The 19979-nt window shown below is 38.4% G+C and overlaps 2 protein-coding genes across 2 annotated transcripts; both read left to right on the top strand.

Annotated features, from left to right (window-relative positions):
* Window positions 1–577: 577 nt before the first annotated feature.
* On the top strand, window positions 578–5137 carry LOC132607756 (uncharacterized). Its single transcript, XM_060321838.1, has 10 exons — window positions 578–1127; window positions 1223–1558; window positions 1704–1824; window positions 2064–2235; window positions 2353–2487; window positions 2598–3298; window positions 3346–3671; window positions 3815–3941; window positions 4198–4270; window positions 4895–5137. The coding sequence occupies exons 1-10, from the start codon at window positions 578–580 to the stop codon at window positions 5135–5137; spliced, it is 2784 nt and encodes a 927-aa protein (XP_060177821.1).
* Window positions 5138–12407: 7270 nt separating this feature from the next.
* On the top strand, window positions 12408–15597 carry LOC132607755 (agamous-like MADS-box protein AGL80). Its single transcript, XM_060321837.1, has 2 exons — window positions 12408–13070; window positions 15421–15597. Exons 1-2 carry the CDS (start codon window positions 12408–12410, stop codon window positions 15595–15597), a joined length of 840 nt encoding a protein of 279 aa, XP_060177820.1.
* Window positions 15598–19979: the final 4382 nt, after the last annotated feature.

Here is a 19979-nt window from a genome sequence, read left to right as displayed (position 1 = left end):
GATGGTCCTGGTGATGATAATGGTCTGCAATTAGTAGAAAAGGAAGAGTGTGAAGAGGCTTCAATTATCAGTCCTCTTTCACTAAGGATTGAATTTCAACATGAGGATCAGCCTATTTTGTCTGATAAAAATATGGTGCCTATAACTAACTCACAAGATCTTCAGTTGGTTGTTGTTAAAAAGGTGTCACCTATGAAGGAACTACATGATCTGGTGTCTCACAATGTTGACTTAAATGATATATAAGTGAGGGAACAAGTCTCTAAAGGGGGAAAGAAGACTCCAATATCATAGAGGATTATGAAGCTATTGATTTGGTACTTGAGAAAGTTAGTATGGAAGCTGCTATTTCTCCAAAAACTACAAAGTCTTATGCTAAAGGTAAAAGAAAGAACAAGAAGCAAGATATTATTGATCAATTGCCTACTAGGGTTATTCCAAAGAGGGGTGCTCACAAGTCTAGTTCCAAATGATTCTCAAAACTTTATTTTGGAACATTAGATCTGTCAGAACTCAGAAGGCCTTCCATAGAGTGCAAATGATGCACAGACATCACAAATTTTTTCTTATAGCATTAATGGAGCCTTTTCAAAATGCTAATAAAATTCATCAATATAGGAGAAGGATTGGTATGCCTTATGCTAACAGTAATTGTAATGGGAAAATATGTTTCTTTGTAAATGATAATATTGATATGGAGATTTTAGAGGACACTGCTCACCAAGTCACCCTTAAGCTACATTTCCAGGAGCTGGACAAGACCATGATTGTGACACTGGTTTATGAAAAATGTGATGCTCTTGAGAGATTATCTTTATGGGATATCATGTATTGCTTAGCAGATGGTATGACTACTCCTTGGTTGATTGGAGGTGACTTCAATGTTATATTGAATGAAGAAGAAAAGATTGGTGGCTTACCTGTTTTACCTCAAGAATATGAAGATTTTGCCTTTTGCATCAATTCTTGTAAATTAGCTGAAATTAGTTTCAAAGGCAATCCTTTCACTTGGTTGAATGGTAAAGCAGATCAGGAGTGTATTTTTAAAAGGTTGGATAGGATCCTATCTAATGAGCAATTTCAAGATTGGTTTGGACATTTGGAAGTGGATCATCTATCAAGAACTGGTTCTGATCATGCCCCCAGCTTCTTTCTAGTGATGACCAAAATCAACAATTTGTGAGGCCATTCAAATTCTTGAAATTCTGGACTGAGAATGAAGGCTTTAAGGAGATTGTGAAGAACAACTGGTTGGCAGAAGATGGGAATGATGTCTTTATTTCTTTCAAGCAGAAAGTGAAACAAGTTAAAACTGCTCTATCTGTATGGAGTAAGCAGACTTTTGGAGATATTTTTAATCAACTCAACATCAGGGAAGATATTGTTAAGATTAAAGAGCAGCTATTTGAAGAAGCTCCATCAGAAACAAATCGAATGATTCTCCAAAGAGCACAGGCAGAAATGAAGAAATATTTGCATTATGAGGAGGAATTTTGGAAGCAAAACGCTGGTTTCACTCACTTTGCCGAAGGAGATAAGAATACAAGATTCTTTCACAGTATGGTTAAGGGGAGGAGGAAAAGAACTCTTTTGAAAAAAAATAAAGGATTCTGAGGGTATTTGGATTACCAATGCAGATGAGATTGCAAGTGAAGTAGTGTCCTTTTATCAGACATAGTTTTCTCAGGAAGATGATCATGCAGATGCTTTATTTTTGAATTATGTTCCTGAAATGTTGAGTCAAGAAGATAATGAGCTGATGTGTGCTACACCAACTATTTTGATGAAGTCAAACATGCTGTGTTTGAATTATCAAGGGATAGTGTAAGTGGCCATAATGGCCTGAGTGGCATATTTTACCAAGCTTGTTGGGATATAGTTGGTAATGATGTACTGAATGTGGTTACAACCTTTTGGGAGGGACATACTCTTCCTAAGTCCATTACACACACTAACCTAGTGTTGCTGCCTAAGAAGAATGATGTAGAGACCTTCTCAGAGATGAGGCCTATTAGCCTAAGCAATTTCATTAATAAGGTTATTTCAAGGCTGATTCATGACAGGACGGATAAAGTTCTGCCAAGTCTGATTTCTGCTAATCAATCAGGTTTTGTAAAGGGCAGGAATATCATTGAGAATGTGTTGTTAGCTCAAGAGATTGTTTCTGATATTAGATTGAGAGGCAAACCAGCAAATTTGGTCATTATGCTTGACATGACCAAGGCCTATGATAGGGTGTCCTAGTTGTTTTTAATTAGGGTCCTTAGAAGAATGGGATTTACTGAGACTTTCATTGACATGATTTGGAGGTTGATAGCTAATAATTGGTATTCTGTGCTCATAAATGGTCAGTCTCATGGATTTTTTCATTCTACTAGGGGTGTTAAACAAGGTGATTCTTTGTCACCTGCTTTATTCATCCAATCTGCTGAAGTTCTTACAAGGGCATTAAGTGCATTGTTTGAGGATCACAAGTTTAAAGGTTTGGTATGCCAAAATAGAGTCCAGAGTTAAATCATCTTGCTTATGCAGATGACACAATCATTTTCACATCTGCATACAACTATTCTTTTAACTTAATTATGAACACTCTACAGAAGTATGAGGAGATTTCTGGACAGCTAATCAACAAAGGAAAACGTTCTTTTTATATGTATTCCAAGGTTACAAAAAATCTGGTTCAGCAGGTGGAAACCATCACTGGATTTTCAAGAGGATCCTTTCCTTTTGTATATCTAGGCTGTCCTATTACTCATGCTAGGAAAAGAAAGGCTGATTATAATGATCTCCTTAAGAAAGTAAGGGACAAACTGCATGCATGGAAGGGAAAGTTGTTATCTCCAGGAGGAAAGGCTATGTTAATTAATAGTGTATTGCAAAGCATTCCTATCCACTTGTTATCTGCTATTAAACCTCCAAAATGTGTAATCAAGGACATTCACAAGATTTTTGCAAGATCCTTCTGGAGTAGTAATGAAGATGTTAAAAAGAGACATTGGTCAGCATGGTTGAATATGTGCTATCCAAAGCATGAAGGGGGATTAGGATTTAGGTCCATCTTTGATGTATCAAAAGCTCAATGTGCTAAACTGTGGTGGAGGTTTAGAACTGTGTACTCTTTATGGTCAAACTTTATGTGGATCAAGTATTACAAAAAGCAGTATCCTCAGAATGTTCAATGGAAGGGTGGATCTCAAGTGTGGAAGATGATGCTTGAGGCTAGAGACAACATAGAGCAGGAGATTTGGTGGGAAACTAGAAGTGGCACTACAAATATCTGGTTTCATAATTGGACAAGGTTAGGTGCTTTATATTATGTACTTCCCCATCCTCTATTGATGAAAGAGTGGAGCATGTAAAAGAGCTTATGAATGGAGGAATGTGGGATATTGTCAAGCTAGAACAGTGTTTTCCTGAAGAGATTGTTGATCACATAATGGCTGAACTAGAAATTAAAGAAAACTCTCAAGAATGGGATAAGCCTTGGTGGATGATGACTAGTACTGGAGAATTCTCTGTGGCAAGTGCCTGGGAAATGTTAAGGCAAAAATCTCACTCTTCTGATATTTATAAGGACATGTGGATCAAAGGCTTGCCTTTCAAAATCTCTTTCTTCTTATGGAGATTGTGGAAGTTTAAAATTCCTGTTGATGAAGTGCTAACCTCAATAGGCATCAATGTGGTATCTAGATATGTATGCTGCAGGACTCACCAACAAGAGGCCATTGATCATCTTTTTTTAAATAACAGCTTTGCAACCTCTATCTGGAGTGTGTTCAACAATGCTGCTGGCCTTACTATTAATTGTACACAGGTCAAGCAAGTGGTGTTAAAATGGTGGCAGGCCCCATGTCATTAAAAGTTGAGACCTGTTTACAAAGCAGTGCCAGCCATAATATTGTGGCATTTGTGAAAGTGGAGGAATACAACTTTGCATGGAGGTTCTATGTCTGTATTCAAGGTACACAACAGTTCACTACTTTCCAGGAGTTACCAATTATGGCAAGAAGAATTCTTAACTCAGATAAATCTCAGATACCATATTTGAGAATCAGATATGCCACAGATTATGTACAACTTCAAACATGAAGAGGAAAATATTTGTAGCAACTGATATGTCCCATAGCTGTTGTTTATACTGTCATTCATGACATACTATTGCTGAATTGATCTAAAATTGTTGGAAGCTATCTGTAGGGGTGGTATTAGTGTGTCACATGCTCATTCCCATGCAGAGAGTTTGCAACTTTTTAGTTTCAAAACACAACAGGTATGGGACATATAATGTGAATTGATTAAGCTGAAAGCTGCAGGAATTGTGAGTTGGAATCTATTTTGGAGACTTGAATTATATTCATCTGGATCTTGTTCCATACCACCTGGTGAGAGCTTAGAGGTGTGATAAATGGAGGAAGATCAAGGCTCCAGAATTAGTATTTTCATGAGCTTTTCATTGCTAGCTTTAGCTTATTTTCTTAGTTAGTTTAGCTTTTCTTTTGCTTCTTTTGTTTCTTAGCTTCTTTTTTGGTTTCAAACTCTCCTATTTTGGAGTAGTTCTTCTGTACAGATTTTTATTTTAATAAATCCGCATCATTATGATGGTTTCTTAAAAAAAAATAATAACATATAATGTGATGAGGTGGACTTCACATTATAGTGTTGTTGCCCAAAAATTCTAATGCATATCTCTTTGCTATTTCCCAATTTGCAGACTTTAAGGAGAAAAACGACGACAGATAATGTTCTTATGCCCCTATCACTCCATGGTGATGATTAATCCTTCTCAAAACCTCTCTAAACAATATTTGTAGAAATAGTTTTTAGCTTTGTGGTGTATTGATGATGCAAAAACAATGTAAATTAGTTAGGACTCTTCTATGTTTTCTTTCAAAAGACGTGCAAAGATTCAACTATTGTCCTGAAGCTTAATTGTAGAAGTCCGAACATTGATAATTGTCTCCTGATGTTTAGTTTTAAAAAGATTGATCTTCAGGACACACAATATCTTGATGTTCAAAATACTACAACTAAATTTCAGGACTGTGACCTGAAGGTCAAATTACCACAAGTAAAAGTCATAAAACAGTATCCTGATGTTGGAACCACTATAAGTGAACTTCAGGACACAATAGCCTGAATTTCAAAATACGACCAATAAAATTCAGGACACAATACCCTAAAATTCAAAATATTACAACTAAATTTCAGGACACTGTATCATGAAGTTCGAACTAATTTAAGTGAACTTTCATGACACAGTGTTCTGAAGCTCGAAGTAAGTGAATTTTATGATATACAATGTCCTGAAGTTGGAACCATTATAGGTGAACTCGGGTCATAAAAATACTAAGTTCAAAGTACTTCCAACTAAACTTCAGGGCATAGTGTCCGGCAATTCAAAGTACTACAAGTGAGCTTCAGGACACCATGCCCTAAAGTTTGAAGTACTACAATTGAATTTCAGGGCACTTTTGAAAATTGAATATCCACATTTCTTGGAATTTTGGTCTGAATGAGAGTATATTACAACAACCATATAAAATTCAGTTTGTAACATTGAGTTACTTCTACGAGGTCAATAGATGAACACATAATCAACAACAACATACCAATTGTTATTTCACAAGTGGGGTCTAGGGAGGGCAGGATGCACGCAGACCTTAGCCCTGCATCAAATAAGAGATTTCATATCGCACGTCACGATACACATCACTCGATCTAAGCTATCAACTAATGCCCATATGATTTTGCATTCACAATGTAAGGAAACATTTATATAATATTATACAACTTCCCATAACATAGCACCGATACCAATGTAAATTCTCGTCACCTCACAAGTGTGGGACCCTTTTTATTTCCCCATTACTCCCTCTTTATTAATTCATTTTAACCAACCACGCGCCTTAAATAAAGTCAAGTTGCGATGACCCAATTCGCGAGTCATGATGGCACCCATGCTATACCCCTCAGTGGGCGAACCATCCCCTTAATCCAATCATTATTAAGAAAAACATGTGGAAGTACATAAAACAGTTACAACCCCAAACCTGGTGTTAACTTGTGCAATAACTTCTAATACTTAATGCAATAACTGAAATACTAGAATTCAAATCTCAAAATGCGGAAATAGAAAACTATCTGTAGAATCAAAAGTAGACAGAATAATCATAAGGAGAGATCTAGGGCTGCAGGTCCGGCTAGTGGCTCACCCTAAAATCTCCTGTGGATAGCCTCAAAATTAGTCACGAGGTCGCGAACTAGAATGTAACAACCCGTTATTTTTTCCAAGTGTCTAGAATTACTCTTTTATTCATACTTTATTTAATTTTTAACGGGTTTCATATCGAAGCGGGTAAATATGAAATATAGTCACATTATATGCTTTTATTTATTTTGTTAACTATTATTAGTATACATGTAAAGTCTGAGATAGTCAGTTAACTTTTGGCTAATAGGCCATTGCCACTTTACATAGACTGAATAATCAAGGACTTGGATATATTTTCTAAAAGGGAAGGAACGGGCTAAATAACCGCAATTGCAGTCATGTCTTAAAGAGGTTATTAGGGCATTAGAATGTTACTAGTATTGACGAGAGAAGCGCACGTAGGGAATTGACGCTGAGAGTTAGGAAAAATGAAGTTCCATTTGCTGTACCCAAGTATTGTGTATTCATTCCTTTCCTTAGTATGTTGATGAATTGAAATAGAGTGGGTAGTACAATTAAGTCATATGGAATAATGCCAAGAATTTATCTTTGGGGGGACATAATGGTTAAGGAGATGTGTCTATAGGCCATGGGAATAGAAATAGTATTTAATAATGGTCAATAACCTTTCTGGATTACAATTCTTCTTTATATAGGGAATTCATTTGGCATTAGCAAACATTGTGGAATTAGAATTTTAAGACTTGGACTTTGTACTTTACGTGTTTGTACATGAAGATTTATGTAACAGAATCTTTACCGTAACAAAACCGCTTTTGAGCCTTTGAATATGTTACTGATTAAGGTATTAATCGGCTAATAACAGGACCATTAACGGACTTAGTATTCGAGGTGTCCTAAAATTATGAGATTAATTTCTCTAGACTAATTTAGACTCGTTATTTATGTTTTGAATAGATTGAGGCTATTGAGTATCATTTGAAGAGATATTGGCGTTTCAGGAAAGGTTTGCGTTACGTTTATAAGGCAAGTGAGGCTTAAACTCTTAGTTTACTTGCTTTTCATAAACAACATATGGGTTGTGTTGTATGTATGCATTAAACCATTTAGTTCATGTGAGTGGGAAAGAATGATCTAGATTGGATAATATTCAAGTGTTTAAAGTAATGACCGTATGAGTCCTTTAGCATAATTTTGCTTAAATAGGTACTTGCTATATATGTAAAGTTTTGAATTGGTATTGATTGGATGTTTGCTCCACTTTATCATATCTTCAGAGGGGCATACTACGACATACCCCATTGGATTCGGTTGGGGTCGATCCCAGAATTACAAGTGACTCGGGTAAGATGTGGGTACAAAATGCCTACTCCGGAAATCGGGGTAAAAATACGTACTATGTCCCGTGAGCATAGAGAATTACAAGTGACCCAGGTAAGATGTGGGTAAATAATGCCCACTCCGAAAGAGGGGTAAGACATGGACAAATACGTACCGTGTCCCATGAGCTTAGATTCAAATTCAGATTCAGTATATTTCATATATTGCTTTTACGCTTTATGATTTCGGTTTCAGCTTCAGTATATATATACTATTGATATACTTGTAGTGTTTACTTGTTTTTATGCATTATTAGGGATTTCTAAGACTTGGCCTAGGGGTAAGCTGAGAGTGTGTCGATGATCTTGCTAGGTCTTTTAGACTCACACTCTGTTGATGTTTGTATGCGTGCAGGCGTGGTTAACGGCGGCCAGGTAGCCGATACCTAATTATTCCAGCTTTCTTCAGTCCAATTCAGTCTAGGTGAGCTACCATTAGATCATGGCGACCTCTTCTTCTTTAGTTTACTTAGTAGTATTCCGATCTGTGTCTCGTACTTTTGTATTCAGTCTAGTAGTTCCATGACTTTGACATCTTATGGGGTTTATGGGCAGACTCATTATTTGTATTCTGCTTCCGTACTTTTCTTTATATTATGAGAAATTAAGGATTATTCATTTTATCCGTTAATTTTTGCATGATTAGCTTGGAGGGTTCGCCTTATGGGTAGAAGCTCGTCAGATGCCCTATCATGGCCTGAGTGTCAGATTTGGGTCGTGACATAGAACTTGGAACAAGCTTTGCATCATAGGCCGACAACGATTAGATTACGCATATAAGATGAAGAAATCAACAAGTAAAGTAGATAAGGCAATCAAGTACAGTCACGAAATCATACTTCAAGTAAAAGACCAGAATGAGTATGTAAATCACCAATTAAGCAGTCATGAGTAAATGAATGAATGTAATGCAATACACCGACCAACTCTCCACTCCCGTACACACATGCTAAGGGATATGCCTCTAAGCCATGACCCAAGAGGGACCCGCGAAGTCCATGAACCACATCACTATCCAGAAAAGACCTTAGAAGCTATCAATATATCTCCCTCTCCGGCAAGGTCCTCGGAGGCTATCAATCACTCTCGCTCTTCGGCAAAGACCTCGGAGGCTATCAATCACTCTCGTACCATCATGTCAGTCATACATGAAAATGGAAGGCATGCCATCCGTAGAATCAATCTCAACAACATTGCACACCATAGAATCAATAGATACGTGTCATGAGTACAAGTCACAACTCATGTCAACAATATTATCCTTCCCTAGTCCATGAGATAACTGAGATATCAAGTGACAAGGGTAGATTCAATCAATTATCACAAATATTAGCAAGCATGGAGACAAGCCCAAGTAACAACATCCATACCAAACCAGTGGCTTCATCACCACAACCATGCCTGAAAGCCTATCATGCTTTCCCCATCAATAACTACAACTACATACGATTTACTAATGAAAGTCTAGAAAGGTAAGCCATAACCTACCTCGAAGTCGAGCAGGTGCCATAGGCCTCAAGTTAATGCCTTTCCCTTTCAGAGAGCCTCAAAACGATCAAAGTCTATCAAATACACATTCTATGTTAGAATACGAATCTATGGACACCAATATTTCCATACTTCTAAACAAAACAAAATACATCCAAAAAGTGACCCCGGACCCATAAGGGCAACACTGGAATTTTAAAGTAGAAACATGCTTCCCATAATCTAAATAGTCATAATCCTAAGTTTCGTGGAAATCTAACCCCAATTGAGCCTCCAATTTCATTAATTATCAAAAGCTCCAAATTATGGAATAACCCTTGATCTCATATCGAAAAACTTGGATTGAATAGGAATTTCAAGCTTAGGAATAGTTTACCCATTGATTAATAAGTCTAAAACCACAAGATAGATTCAAAAAGCTTAAATCTAAGCATTAATTTATGAAATACACATTCTTACGAAGTTGGAGTTAAACCTTAATCTTTCTACCCATAGATTATGGAAAGAAAAATAAAATAATGGAAAAATTCATTAATAATGACTAATATTGAGCTTAGAATCTTACCCCTAAGAAGAAACCTGACTTCGGTACTTAAAATGTCTCTAGACCGAGCTCTTAGGTCTCAAAAATAGTTTAGGGGAGAATGAGGTTCGAATTTGAGAAAAGAAATAAAAAGGGTTTTCTGACCCAGCGATTCCCGCTTCTGCGGACATCTCCTCACAGATGCGGGAACGCACCTGCGTGGAAATGCCATAGGAGCGGGCTCCACTTAAATAACCAACACACGCAGGGGCGTGGAAAGTTTCGCAGATGCGGCCCCCTTAGCCCAAGCTTTCTCGCACCTGTGGCCCAAACCCTGCAGGAGTGGACCCGCAGGTGCTGCCCCTTGCTTGCAGGTGTGGTTACACCAACACCAGAAATGATAAGTCTCCCAACTTCCGATATAACACCCGAAACCCATTTGGAAACCCATGAACACAAATCAAACCTGCAGTTCTATCATAAAGCACGCTATGAGCTCACTCGCGCACTCGAATTTCCCAAAATAGGTCGCTTTGATCCGGTGTTGACCCAAGTCGACTCCAACCAAACCAAAACAAACATTCCCAACCAATGGCCTAAAACACAAACAGATGCCTTGGGACCCGAACCAAACGATCAACTAAGTCAAAAATTACCTCCCGGACCTAACGAGACTATAAGAATTTGAATCCGCACACAATTTCCCAAAATTCAACTATTAGTCAGCATTTTTTCACTTATTCAACTTAGAAATTTCAAAAATCCTCAAAACCAACCAAGATCCACCCGATTTCCTTAGGAACTGCGCCACCCATCCCTGCAAGTCATAAATACAGAAAAGAGACTACGGGAAGGGTAATTTGGGGAAAAGGAGTAAAATATCTAAAATGACCCAATGGGTCGTTACACAAGTAGGGTCTCAACTTGCCTGATTTGAAGTCCAAAGCTCACAACAAAGCCTTGCCCTTTCGTAACGCTTCCGAACGATCCCAATATGTTCAAATACTAATTCTACATAAGTATACGAGTCTGTATACATCTATATTGCAATATTATAATTTTGGACCTAAAAGTCACCCAAAAAGGTAATCTTGAGTCCCAGAGGGAAAAGTTTTAATTTCATTCTAAAATCAGTTTACCCATAGCCCATGGAGTCTAAATCTCGAATAGGCTCAAATCCAACTTCAATTCGACTTCCAATTAGAGGAAATTCATAAATTTCATTTAGGGTTTTAGAATCCCAATTCTACAGTTCAATTCATAATTTCAATAATAAAATCCTTGAATAAGCGATGCTAGAATAATAAAAGGAAGCTTAGAATCTTACCCTGTGACGACTCATGAAATAAAATGTCCAAGTTTGAAGAGGGGTTTTTATTTTCTGCCCAGCTGATCCCTTAATAGCGATTGCGTGACCCACCCATGCGATTGTGGGACCTCAAAAAACAATACTTCGTGATCATAGTCTGGGGCATCGCGAACGTGATTATCGACCTCCCCAAGCTTCGCGACCCCGTCCATCACCACGCAACCACGAAGAACTAAACCAGAACTGTCTAGTGTCCTCCAAACTTTGAATCAACACTCGAAACTCATCCGGGACTCTCTGGTCACAAAATAAATATGCATTTCAGTCATAAAACATGCTACAAACCTACTTGACACCCAAATGGGATCATCTTGACCTGATGTTAAACGTGGTCAACTCTAATTCTTCAAAAGCTAGTTTCTTAACCAAAGCTACAAAATACCCCTGAGCCCCTCGAGATTTGTCCGTATCCAGCTAAATCAAAATCATATTACGAACCTAATGGAGCTGTCCAAACTTGCATATGGGTTTGTTAGCCCTAGATGTTGACTTTGATCACTTATTTCCATTTCTTAACCTAAGAATTTTCAAAATTTACTATTTCTTCCACGATACTCACTCGATTTTCTCGAGAATAGCACCATCCATCTCTGTAAGTCAAAAACATCATATTAAAGCTATCGGAAGGAATACTTAGGAAAAATGGAATAAAAATCTCAAAACGACCTAACGAGTCGTTAAAATGTCGAGTGACAGGTTGGTGAGCATCGGACAGTAAAAAACATAAATTTTAGCAGGATTTAGTTTTTTTATGTATTTGACAGTAGCATAAAAGTTCTACTAAACATGGTTTCTGCAAAATTGAAAAAAATAAAAACGTATATCTATGAAGCACTACAACAACTATAATCATAAACTTATCACCATATAATATTTAATAAATATTTGTATTTTGAATAATTAACCATTAACTAGATTGGTGTTTTTATGCATATTCAAATATTGTCGGAAGATTTCAAATTTTGTAGCCACTATAGTTAATTATATTTTTACATGTTCTTTTAATTAAAGTGCTTGCTCGTTTCAATCTTTAATTTTGTAGATCCATATTATTTTTAAAGAGATTGTATTATTGTTATTTTTTTACTTTCTTGATGACTAAAATTAGTAAGCAATCTTATTTTTTATTACTTTATGACCATTTGTTATGGATATTACATAGAATTTTCAACTAAATTATTCTCCTAATAACCAAAGTTTGACTAAAAAAATTGGTCAGCATAAAATCGGAGCCATAAACTTCACATATTTCAAGAGATAATATCTAAATTGGTATCCAGTTAGCCATCATTTAATTTCATGCCAAAATTGCTAATGGCGACAAACTAAGAATCTTTTAATTCAAACTATTGAAAAATTTACAAAATCCAAATTCCCCCCTACAAATAGGAGGAAATCCTAGGCAAAAGAACACACCACAACAATAAAGCCATTTGATCTCATAAAAAAAAAACACATTTCTCCTACTCTTTAGCCATGACTGGAAGTATCACTGAGAGGAAAGGCTCGTACAAGAAAATACAGAAAGAGTTCTTGAAAAAGGCTCAAGAACTCATCACCCTATGTGATATTGATATAGCCACCGTTGATTATAGTGCTTATCATGATAAACCTAAGGTATTTCCAAATCACGGTGTTGTTTTCAATACCTTTACAAAGTTTAGAGAGCTTCTAGAGTTGGACCAATCAAAATACATGGTGACACTAGAAGAGTTCACCAAGCAAAGGATTAATAAGTTGGAGGAACAACTGCACAAAGTCAGGAAGGAGAACAGGGTGAAGGAGTTAACAGAAAAGATATATGAAGTGTTGAATGGAAAAGATATTCCTGCTGATATACACACTTACGATCTCAATGATCTGAGTTACATGATCAACCAGAACCTCAAACAGGTACATGAAGCAATAAAAGCGAAGGCTGGCGGAGAGGGTTTCATATCAAATGCCCTTCAACCCATTGATGGACCGATGGTACCTGATGGGATCAAATCCGAGGAGCTAACGACCCCTCTGTTGGCCCCTCCAGAGGCTCCACTATTGGCGGTTTCTCTGAAGGCTCCATCAGTTGTTCATGATGCAACTAAATTCAATGGACCAAGCGCTCCTCTATTGGCACCTGTTTTGGCTCCACTATTGGTGGTTTGTCCGGTGGATCCATCCATGGTTCCTCTAGTGGCATCGGCTCCTACTCAACCCCAATCAATGTTTTAATATCCAAACCATAACAACGATTTCTAAGGATGAATGTTTGTCTCTTTTAGTACTATTCTATATGTCTATGTTGTCCCATGGACTGTCAGTCTCTTTTACTATTTGCATGTTGTGTCATAGGACTGTCCACATCTCTTTCCATTTGTCCTCAAAGCTTGTTGTTTCATTTTCTTATTAAATCTATGATCAATCTCTGTTTTATGTTTACTGGTTACTCTAATTTTTATTTCTACCTTTACTGTTGTTGTTGTTGTTAGTGTGGTTTCAAAAAACCATCTTTTTGTTTTAAAAAGTCTAAAAATTAGTGTATGTATATAGTTTGAATTTTAGTTACTAGCTTTCTAATGTAGACTAATAATAATGCATTGATCTAAAATTGATAATGAATTACAGTAATAAAGAAGGTTCATTACTCTCTTGACTTTACTTATGTAAGAAGTGCAACTAGTGTGTTTTAAGTTAATTGTGACCTAGAATTGGCTTCTGCACTCCAAAATATGTAATTGTATCCACAGGTTTATGTACTACTTTAATTTTTCTCTTTTTTTTTGTTCTCCTTTCGCGAAGTTGAGAAATTCGTTCCACATACAATATCTGCTGGAAGAAATTAATGTATCCACTCCATCAAAAATAGGCTTTTCTTGTTTGCGTAGCACTTGAAAGGCACAAATATCCAGAAAAAGATACCTAAAAAGGGGTGGGAGGGGAGATGATAATATATTAGTAAGTGAATATGAACCATGGCAATTAATAATAGTCCAAATTAGGTGAAAATTAAACATAAATACATAGATACTCTAAGATTACCCAGGCATGTCAGTGAAGCCTATGAAGTTGTTTAATACATCAATATAGAGTGCGTGTGGCCCAGAATATCTAAGGCCATCACAAACATGTTATTACCTCAAACTTCCGCGGCTTAAAAGATCATAGTCCCTCTATATGTACGTTATTGTAACTTGGAATAGAGGAAGTAGTTCAACATGACTTTTTTACAATTTAAATAGAAGAAAAGGACCCTACAAAGATCTACTGTATTTTATTTTTGGATATCTTACGTGTAAAAATAAATATCTTTTGAAAGGTTTCACATAAAAATTTAAAAAATGTAATAGCCACACAACCAATTGACCTAATCAAATGACTCTCCTCTCCAATTTCTTCTTGTATATGGTAAAAATCGAAGCAATTCGTATTTGGTAAGAACCGTGTTAAAATTCACAGCTGTCCGATATGAGATCGAAGAAGAATGAGGTTGTTGGCCATTCGATAGAATGAGGACCGAAGGGGTCATGAGTTCATTCAACTTAGTGTTGCACCGAGGGTATGTTGATGGGCACAGAAAACCTGAGCCTGAAGCGAACACACTCAACACAGGCTCGGTGAATCCATTGTGAAACAGGCCACGCGTCATCAGACGCCATTTGCACTGACAACAACACGGGTGTCAGACCGTACGAATGCAACCTTATCTATTTTAGGGTTTTTCTAGAAAGGCCTTTTCTTAGAATGTACTAAGGCCCATCTATTTTTAGCTATAAATAGGGGTTTACCCCCTTCTTTATTAGGTTAGCTTTTCAATATTCTTAATATTTGTAATCTGAAAAGGAGGCATTAGATTTTCTTAAGTTTTGGCTCGGTTAAGGAAAACAATCACCAAAACCGAACCAGATCTCAGAGTTCACAATTTGGTTTCTTAAGTTTCTTCTACTATTATTTATTAATATACTATCATTAGCTTTCTATTATTATAAGTTATAAATTAATCTAACCACATATCCTATTAACCACTTATAAATTTAATTGTTATCCATTTTCGAGGGTAAACAGTTTGGCGCCCACCGTGGGGCCTAGGATAATAATGGTGGTTAATTTGCAACTCCCTTTTTCACTTGTTCTTTGAAAGTTTGTGTTTCAGATCCATTCAAAATGGTGAGCAGTGGTCAGTCCGGGCACGCGAACAACAATGAGATTATCGCTGAAAATGACAAAAACACCAAAGTGACAATCCTGAACACACACCCTGTTGACCCAACCAACCCAAATGTTGTCAACTCGGCCAAAGGCCTTAATAACAATACTGTCAACCAGGCCACGGATCCTTTAAATAGCCAATGCTGCCCTTCCGGCCAATACTGTCAACCAGGCCAATGCTGCCCTTCCGGCCACGGATCCTTTAAATAGCAATAATTTGTCTATTTTACCTCGGGCACAAACCCGAAAGACTCCGGATGTTGCAGATGAAATTATCTTATATTTGATATTTGAAATGTTGCAGGAACAGCAGGTCACTATAGCTCAGCTCCAAAGCAAAGACAACAAAGCAGCATCGGCAAAGCCAAATCGAACTACTAAACCAATCCGAGAGGAGGCCCGGATAGTCGAGACCGACAATGGATCCGAGGCTGGTACATCTACCGAGGTCTTGGAAATGCTTGACATATTGGCTAAATGAGTCGAGTTAACTAAAAAAAGGGTGGAGACATATAACTCTCGAGTAGATAAAATCCCGGGGCACCTCCAATCTTGAAAGGACCAGACTCGAAGAGATATATCCAAAGGCCTTTTCCTCCAAGTGCAGCCCCCAAGCTGATCCCGAAGAGGTTCAAAATGCCCGATATCCTGAAGTATGATGGGACGACAAACCCACAGGAGCATGTGACTTTGTATACCTGTGACATAAAAGGCAATGATGTGAAAGAAGATGAAATCGAGTCAGTGCTGTTGAAAAAGTTCGGTGAAATGTTGTCTAAGGAGGCACTGACTTGGTACGATCATCTGCCCGAGCATTCCATCACTTTTTTTGAGATGCTCACAGATGCGTTTATCAAAGCCCATACCAGAGCCAAGAAGGTACATGTAAGGAAAGTAGATATCTTCAGAATCACCCAAAGAGATAACGAAATACTTCGAGAGTTCGTAAACAGGTTCCAAACGGAACGAATGGAACTCCTTCCGGTCCCGGAGGAGTGGGCAGCTCAAGCCTTTACTAAGGGTCTCAACCCACGAAGCTCAACTGCCTTGTTCAAATTAAAGGAAAACTTATTGGAATATGAGGCAGTAACATGGGCCGATGTCCATAACATGTACGAATCCAAGATTCGGGTAGAGGACGATCAACTTGAACTTTCACCCGGTCCGATAAGTGGAAGTAAGAATTCTGAGAGACCGAGAGGGAATTTCGAACCGGAGATAAGGTCATAAAAAGATAGGTGTCGACCGTATGCTCAATCGGAGAAATATAGCTTTAGGTCGGATAAGAGAAGAAACGGCCCAGTCATCTTTCGAGTAGAGGTGATAGGCGAGTTGATCGCAGATTAAGTAGTCGAGGCTTGTTGTTTAAAGGTGACGCTGGTGGGTCAACCAACAATGGGGATATTCCGAGGTTATCAGAGTACAACTTCAACATTAATTCGATAGATCTTGTCTCGGCGATTGGCCATATTAAAGATGTCAGGTGGCTGAGGCCATTAAGATCCGATCCAGATCAAAGAGATCCAGCGTGATGTGTGAGTATCATGGGACTCATGGTCATAGAACCGAAGACTGTCACCAATTGAGAGAAGAGGTGGCTCGGTTGTTAAAAAATCATCACCTTCATGAATTCTTGAGTGAGCGAGCCAAAGGACACTATAAAGGTAGGGAAAATCACAAACAGGTCGAACCCGTGGAGCCACAACACGTGATCAATATGATAATCGGAGGAACGGATATGCCGCAAGGACCGACGATGAAGAGAACAAAGATTTCAATTGTATGAGATGACCAGGGATTATGTGCTGGAGGGATCTATTTCCTTCAACCATGAAGATGCAGAAGGCATTATTCAACCGCACAATGATGAGTTGGTAATTTCTATCCTTATTTTTAAATCTCAAGTTAAATGTATTTGATTGTCCCAGGTAGTTCGGCTAACATTATCCGATGGAGAGTAGTAGAACAACTGAGGTTGTTGGACCAAATTGTTCCGGTAGCTCGGGTTCTCAGCGGATTCAATATGGCAAGCGAAAGTACTAAGTGAGAAATCTCTTTGTTGGTCAACATCGATGGAACTATTCAGCAAACTGTGTTCTATATCATCGAGGGAGAGATGAAGTATAATGCATTACTCGGCAAACCGTGGATTCATAGCATGAGGGCAGTACCATCGACATTACATCAAATGTTGAAATTCCCAACTCCAGAAGGTATAAAAATGGTCTGTGGTGAACAACCCGTGGCAAGGGAGATGTTCGCGGTCAAAGAAGCCCCCTCATCCTGAAGGAACCGGCCAAAAAAGCTACTAAATCAACCAAAAGAAAAGATACTAAATAGAAATCAAAGAATGCAGGCTCAGATGAAGAAAGGAAAGAGACGAACCCGAGCTTCAAAGAAGATGATTTTGGTGTACCCAGATCATTCGTATTACCGGATGATTCGGATGCAACCAAGTCTACCATAGAGGAGCTGGAACAGATTATCTTGTTCATGCACTTGCCGGGAAGAAAGGTATACCTGGGCACGGGGTTAACCTCGGAGCTCAAGCGCAAATTAATTAAATTTCTTCAAGCTAATGACAATTGCTTTGCTTGGTCCTATTTAGACATGACAGGTGTGCCAAGGGAGGTGACAACACATAAGCTCAGCCTCGATAAAAACATTTCCCAGGTCAAACAGAAAAGAAGACTGATGGCCGAATTGAAGTATGCCTTCATCAAAGAGGAGGTAACAAAGATTTTAAGAATAGGTTCTATCCAGGAGGTTAAATACCCGGACTAGTTAGCTAATGTCATCGCTGTGGCAAAGAAAGGTAACAAATTTAGAATGTGTGTTGATTATAAAGATCTGAACAAAGCATGCCCGAAGGATTCGTTCCCTATGCCTTACATTGATCGAATGATCGATGCGTTAGCCGGGCATGAGATGTTAAGATTTTATTTATGCCTACTCTGGGTACAACCAGATTCGGATGGACCCGGAGGATCAAGAGAAAACTTATTTTATAACCCGATATGGGACATATTCCTACAATGTAATACCATTCAGATTAAAAAATGTCGGAGCAACTATCAATGCCTAGTTAACCGAATGTTCGAAGAACCGATAGGTAAGACGATGAGGTTTATATTGATGACATGTTAGTTAAGTCCCTGGAAACAAAGGACCATTTAAAACATTCGCAGGAAACCTTTGACATACATCGTAAATTCAACATGAAGCTGAACCTGGAGAAGTATACCTTCGGTGTTAGATCGGGCAAGTTTTTGGGCTTCAGCGTGTCGAACCGGGGTATTGAAATCAACCTGGATAAAATCTAAGCCATTAAAGATATCGAGATGGTAAACAACGTGAAGGCAGTGTAAAGGTTGACCTGGAGAATAGTGGCTCTAAGCCGATTCATTTTGAGGTCGTCGGATAAAAGTCACTGTTTCTTTTCTTTTCTAAGGAAGAAGAATGACTTCATATGGACACCGGAATGTCAAAAGGCCTTGGAAGATTTGAAGCGGTACTTGTCGAGTCCACCTTTGTAGTGCAAACTGAAGGCGGACAAGCAATTGTTCCTGTATCTGGTAATATCTGAGGTTGCGGTAAGCGGCGTTCTAGTCCGAGAAGAAGGAGGTACACCATTCCTTATCTATTATGTGAGTAGAGCATTGGGGGATGCAGAGACTCGTTATACATTGGGGGATGCAGAGACTCGTTATCTTCACCTTAAAAAATTAGCCTTAGGCCTGGTAAGTGCTTCTAGAAAACTGAAACCTTATTTTCAATGCCACCCCATATGTGTAGTGACTACTTACCCGTTAAAAAACGTCATGCATAAACCAGAACTGTCGGGTAGGTTGATGAAATGGGTCGTAGAAATAAGCGGTTATGATATAGAGTATAGACCTAGAATGGCTATCAAATCCCAAATTTTAGCTGACTTCGTAGCGGACTTTACACCTACAATGCTCCCCGAGGTAGAAAAAGAGCTTTTGTTAACTTCAGGAAAAACCTCGAGGATATGGACCCTATAGACAGACGGTGCATCAAACATAAAGGGGTCCAGATTGGGGATTGTTCTTAAGGTCCCCGCAGGCGACGTTATTAGACAATCAATCAGAACTTTAAAATTGACTAACAATGAAGCCGAGTATGAGACTATGATTGTAGGTTTGGAATTGGCTCAGAGTTTAGGGGCTGAAGTGGTCGAAGCTAAGTGCGACTCCCTTGTGGTCGTGAATCAAGTCAATGGTGTTTTCGAGGTCAAAGATGAACGAATGCAAAAATAATTAGAAACAATTCAAGTAATCTTGCATCGGTTTAAAGAATGGACTATGCAGCATATACCGAGAGAACAGAATAACGAAGCAGATGCGTTGGCTAACTTAGGCTCGTCGGTCGAAGCGGAGGAATTCAATTTTGGCACGTTCGTTCAGTTGATGAACACGACAGTAAAAAATGGTTACGCCGAGATAAATCCAATGGGCCTAACATGGGATTGGCCAAACAAATACATAGATTACTTGCGAGAAGGGACGCTCCCAATAGACCCTAAGGAATCAAGGTCTCTTCGAACCAAGGCTGCGAGATTCTGGTTGGTCGATGACCAATTGTATCGTCAATCTTTCTACGACCTTTGGCTAAGTGCTCGGGGCCTAAGAAACAGATTATGTAACGCGGGAGGTTCACGAAGGAACCTCCAGTAATCATTCAGGGCCAAAGCCTCGGTCCGAAAGATAATCAGAGCGGGATATTATTGGAATCGGATGGAGGAAGACGCAAAAGGTTTTGTCTGAAAATGTGATAGATGCCAAAAGCACGCACCGGTGATATATCAGCCGGGGGAGTTGCTGCGTCCGGTTCTGTCCCGAT

Source organism: Lycium barbarum, chromosome 8, assembly GCF_019175385.1.
Source record: "Lycium barbarum isolate Lr01 chromosome 8, ASM1917538v2, whole genome shotgun sequence".
Classification (NCBI taxonomy): Eukaryota; Viridiplantae; Streptophyta; class Magnoliopsida; order Solanales; family Solanaceae; genus Lycium; species Lycium barbarum.
The sequence above is the reverse complement of the archived record's forward strand: the minus strand, read 5'-3'. Positions and strand labels throughout refer to the sequence as shown.

What these genes read in the sequence shown, in the direction of transcription:
- LOC132607756 (XM_060321838.1), top strand. Translation starts at nt 578, where the DNA reads ATGGAGCCTTTTCAAAATGCTAATAAAATTCATCAATATAGGAGAAGG. An exon ending in TGACCAAGGCCTATGATAGG is followed by an intron (nt 2,236 to 2,352) that starts GTGTCCTAGTTG and finishes ATAAATGGTCAG; the next exon opens with TCTCATGGATTTTTTCATTC. An exon ending in TGGTTTCATAATTGGACAAG is followed by an intron (nt 3,299 to 3,345) that starts GTTAGGTGCTTT and finishes TATTGATGAAAG; the next exon opens with AGTGGAGCATGTAAAAGAGC.
- LOC132607755 (XM_060321837.1), top strand. Translation starts at nt 12,408, where the DNA reads ATGACTGGAAGTATCACTGAGAGGAAAGGCTCGTACAAGAAAATACAG. An exon ending in TTTTGGCTCCACTATTGGTG is followed by an intron (nt 13,071 to 15,420) that starts GTTTGTCCGGTG and finishes GAAATGTTGCAG; the next exon opens with GAACAGCAGGTCACTATAGC.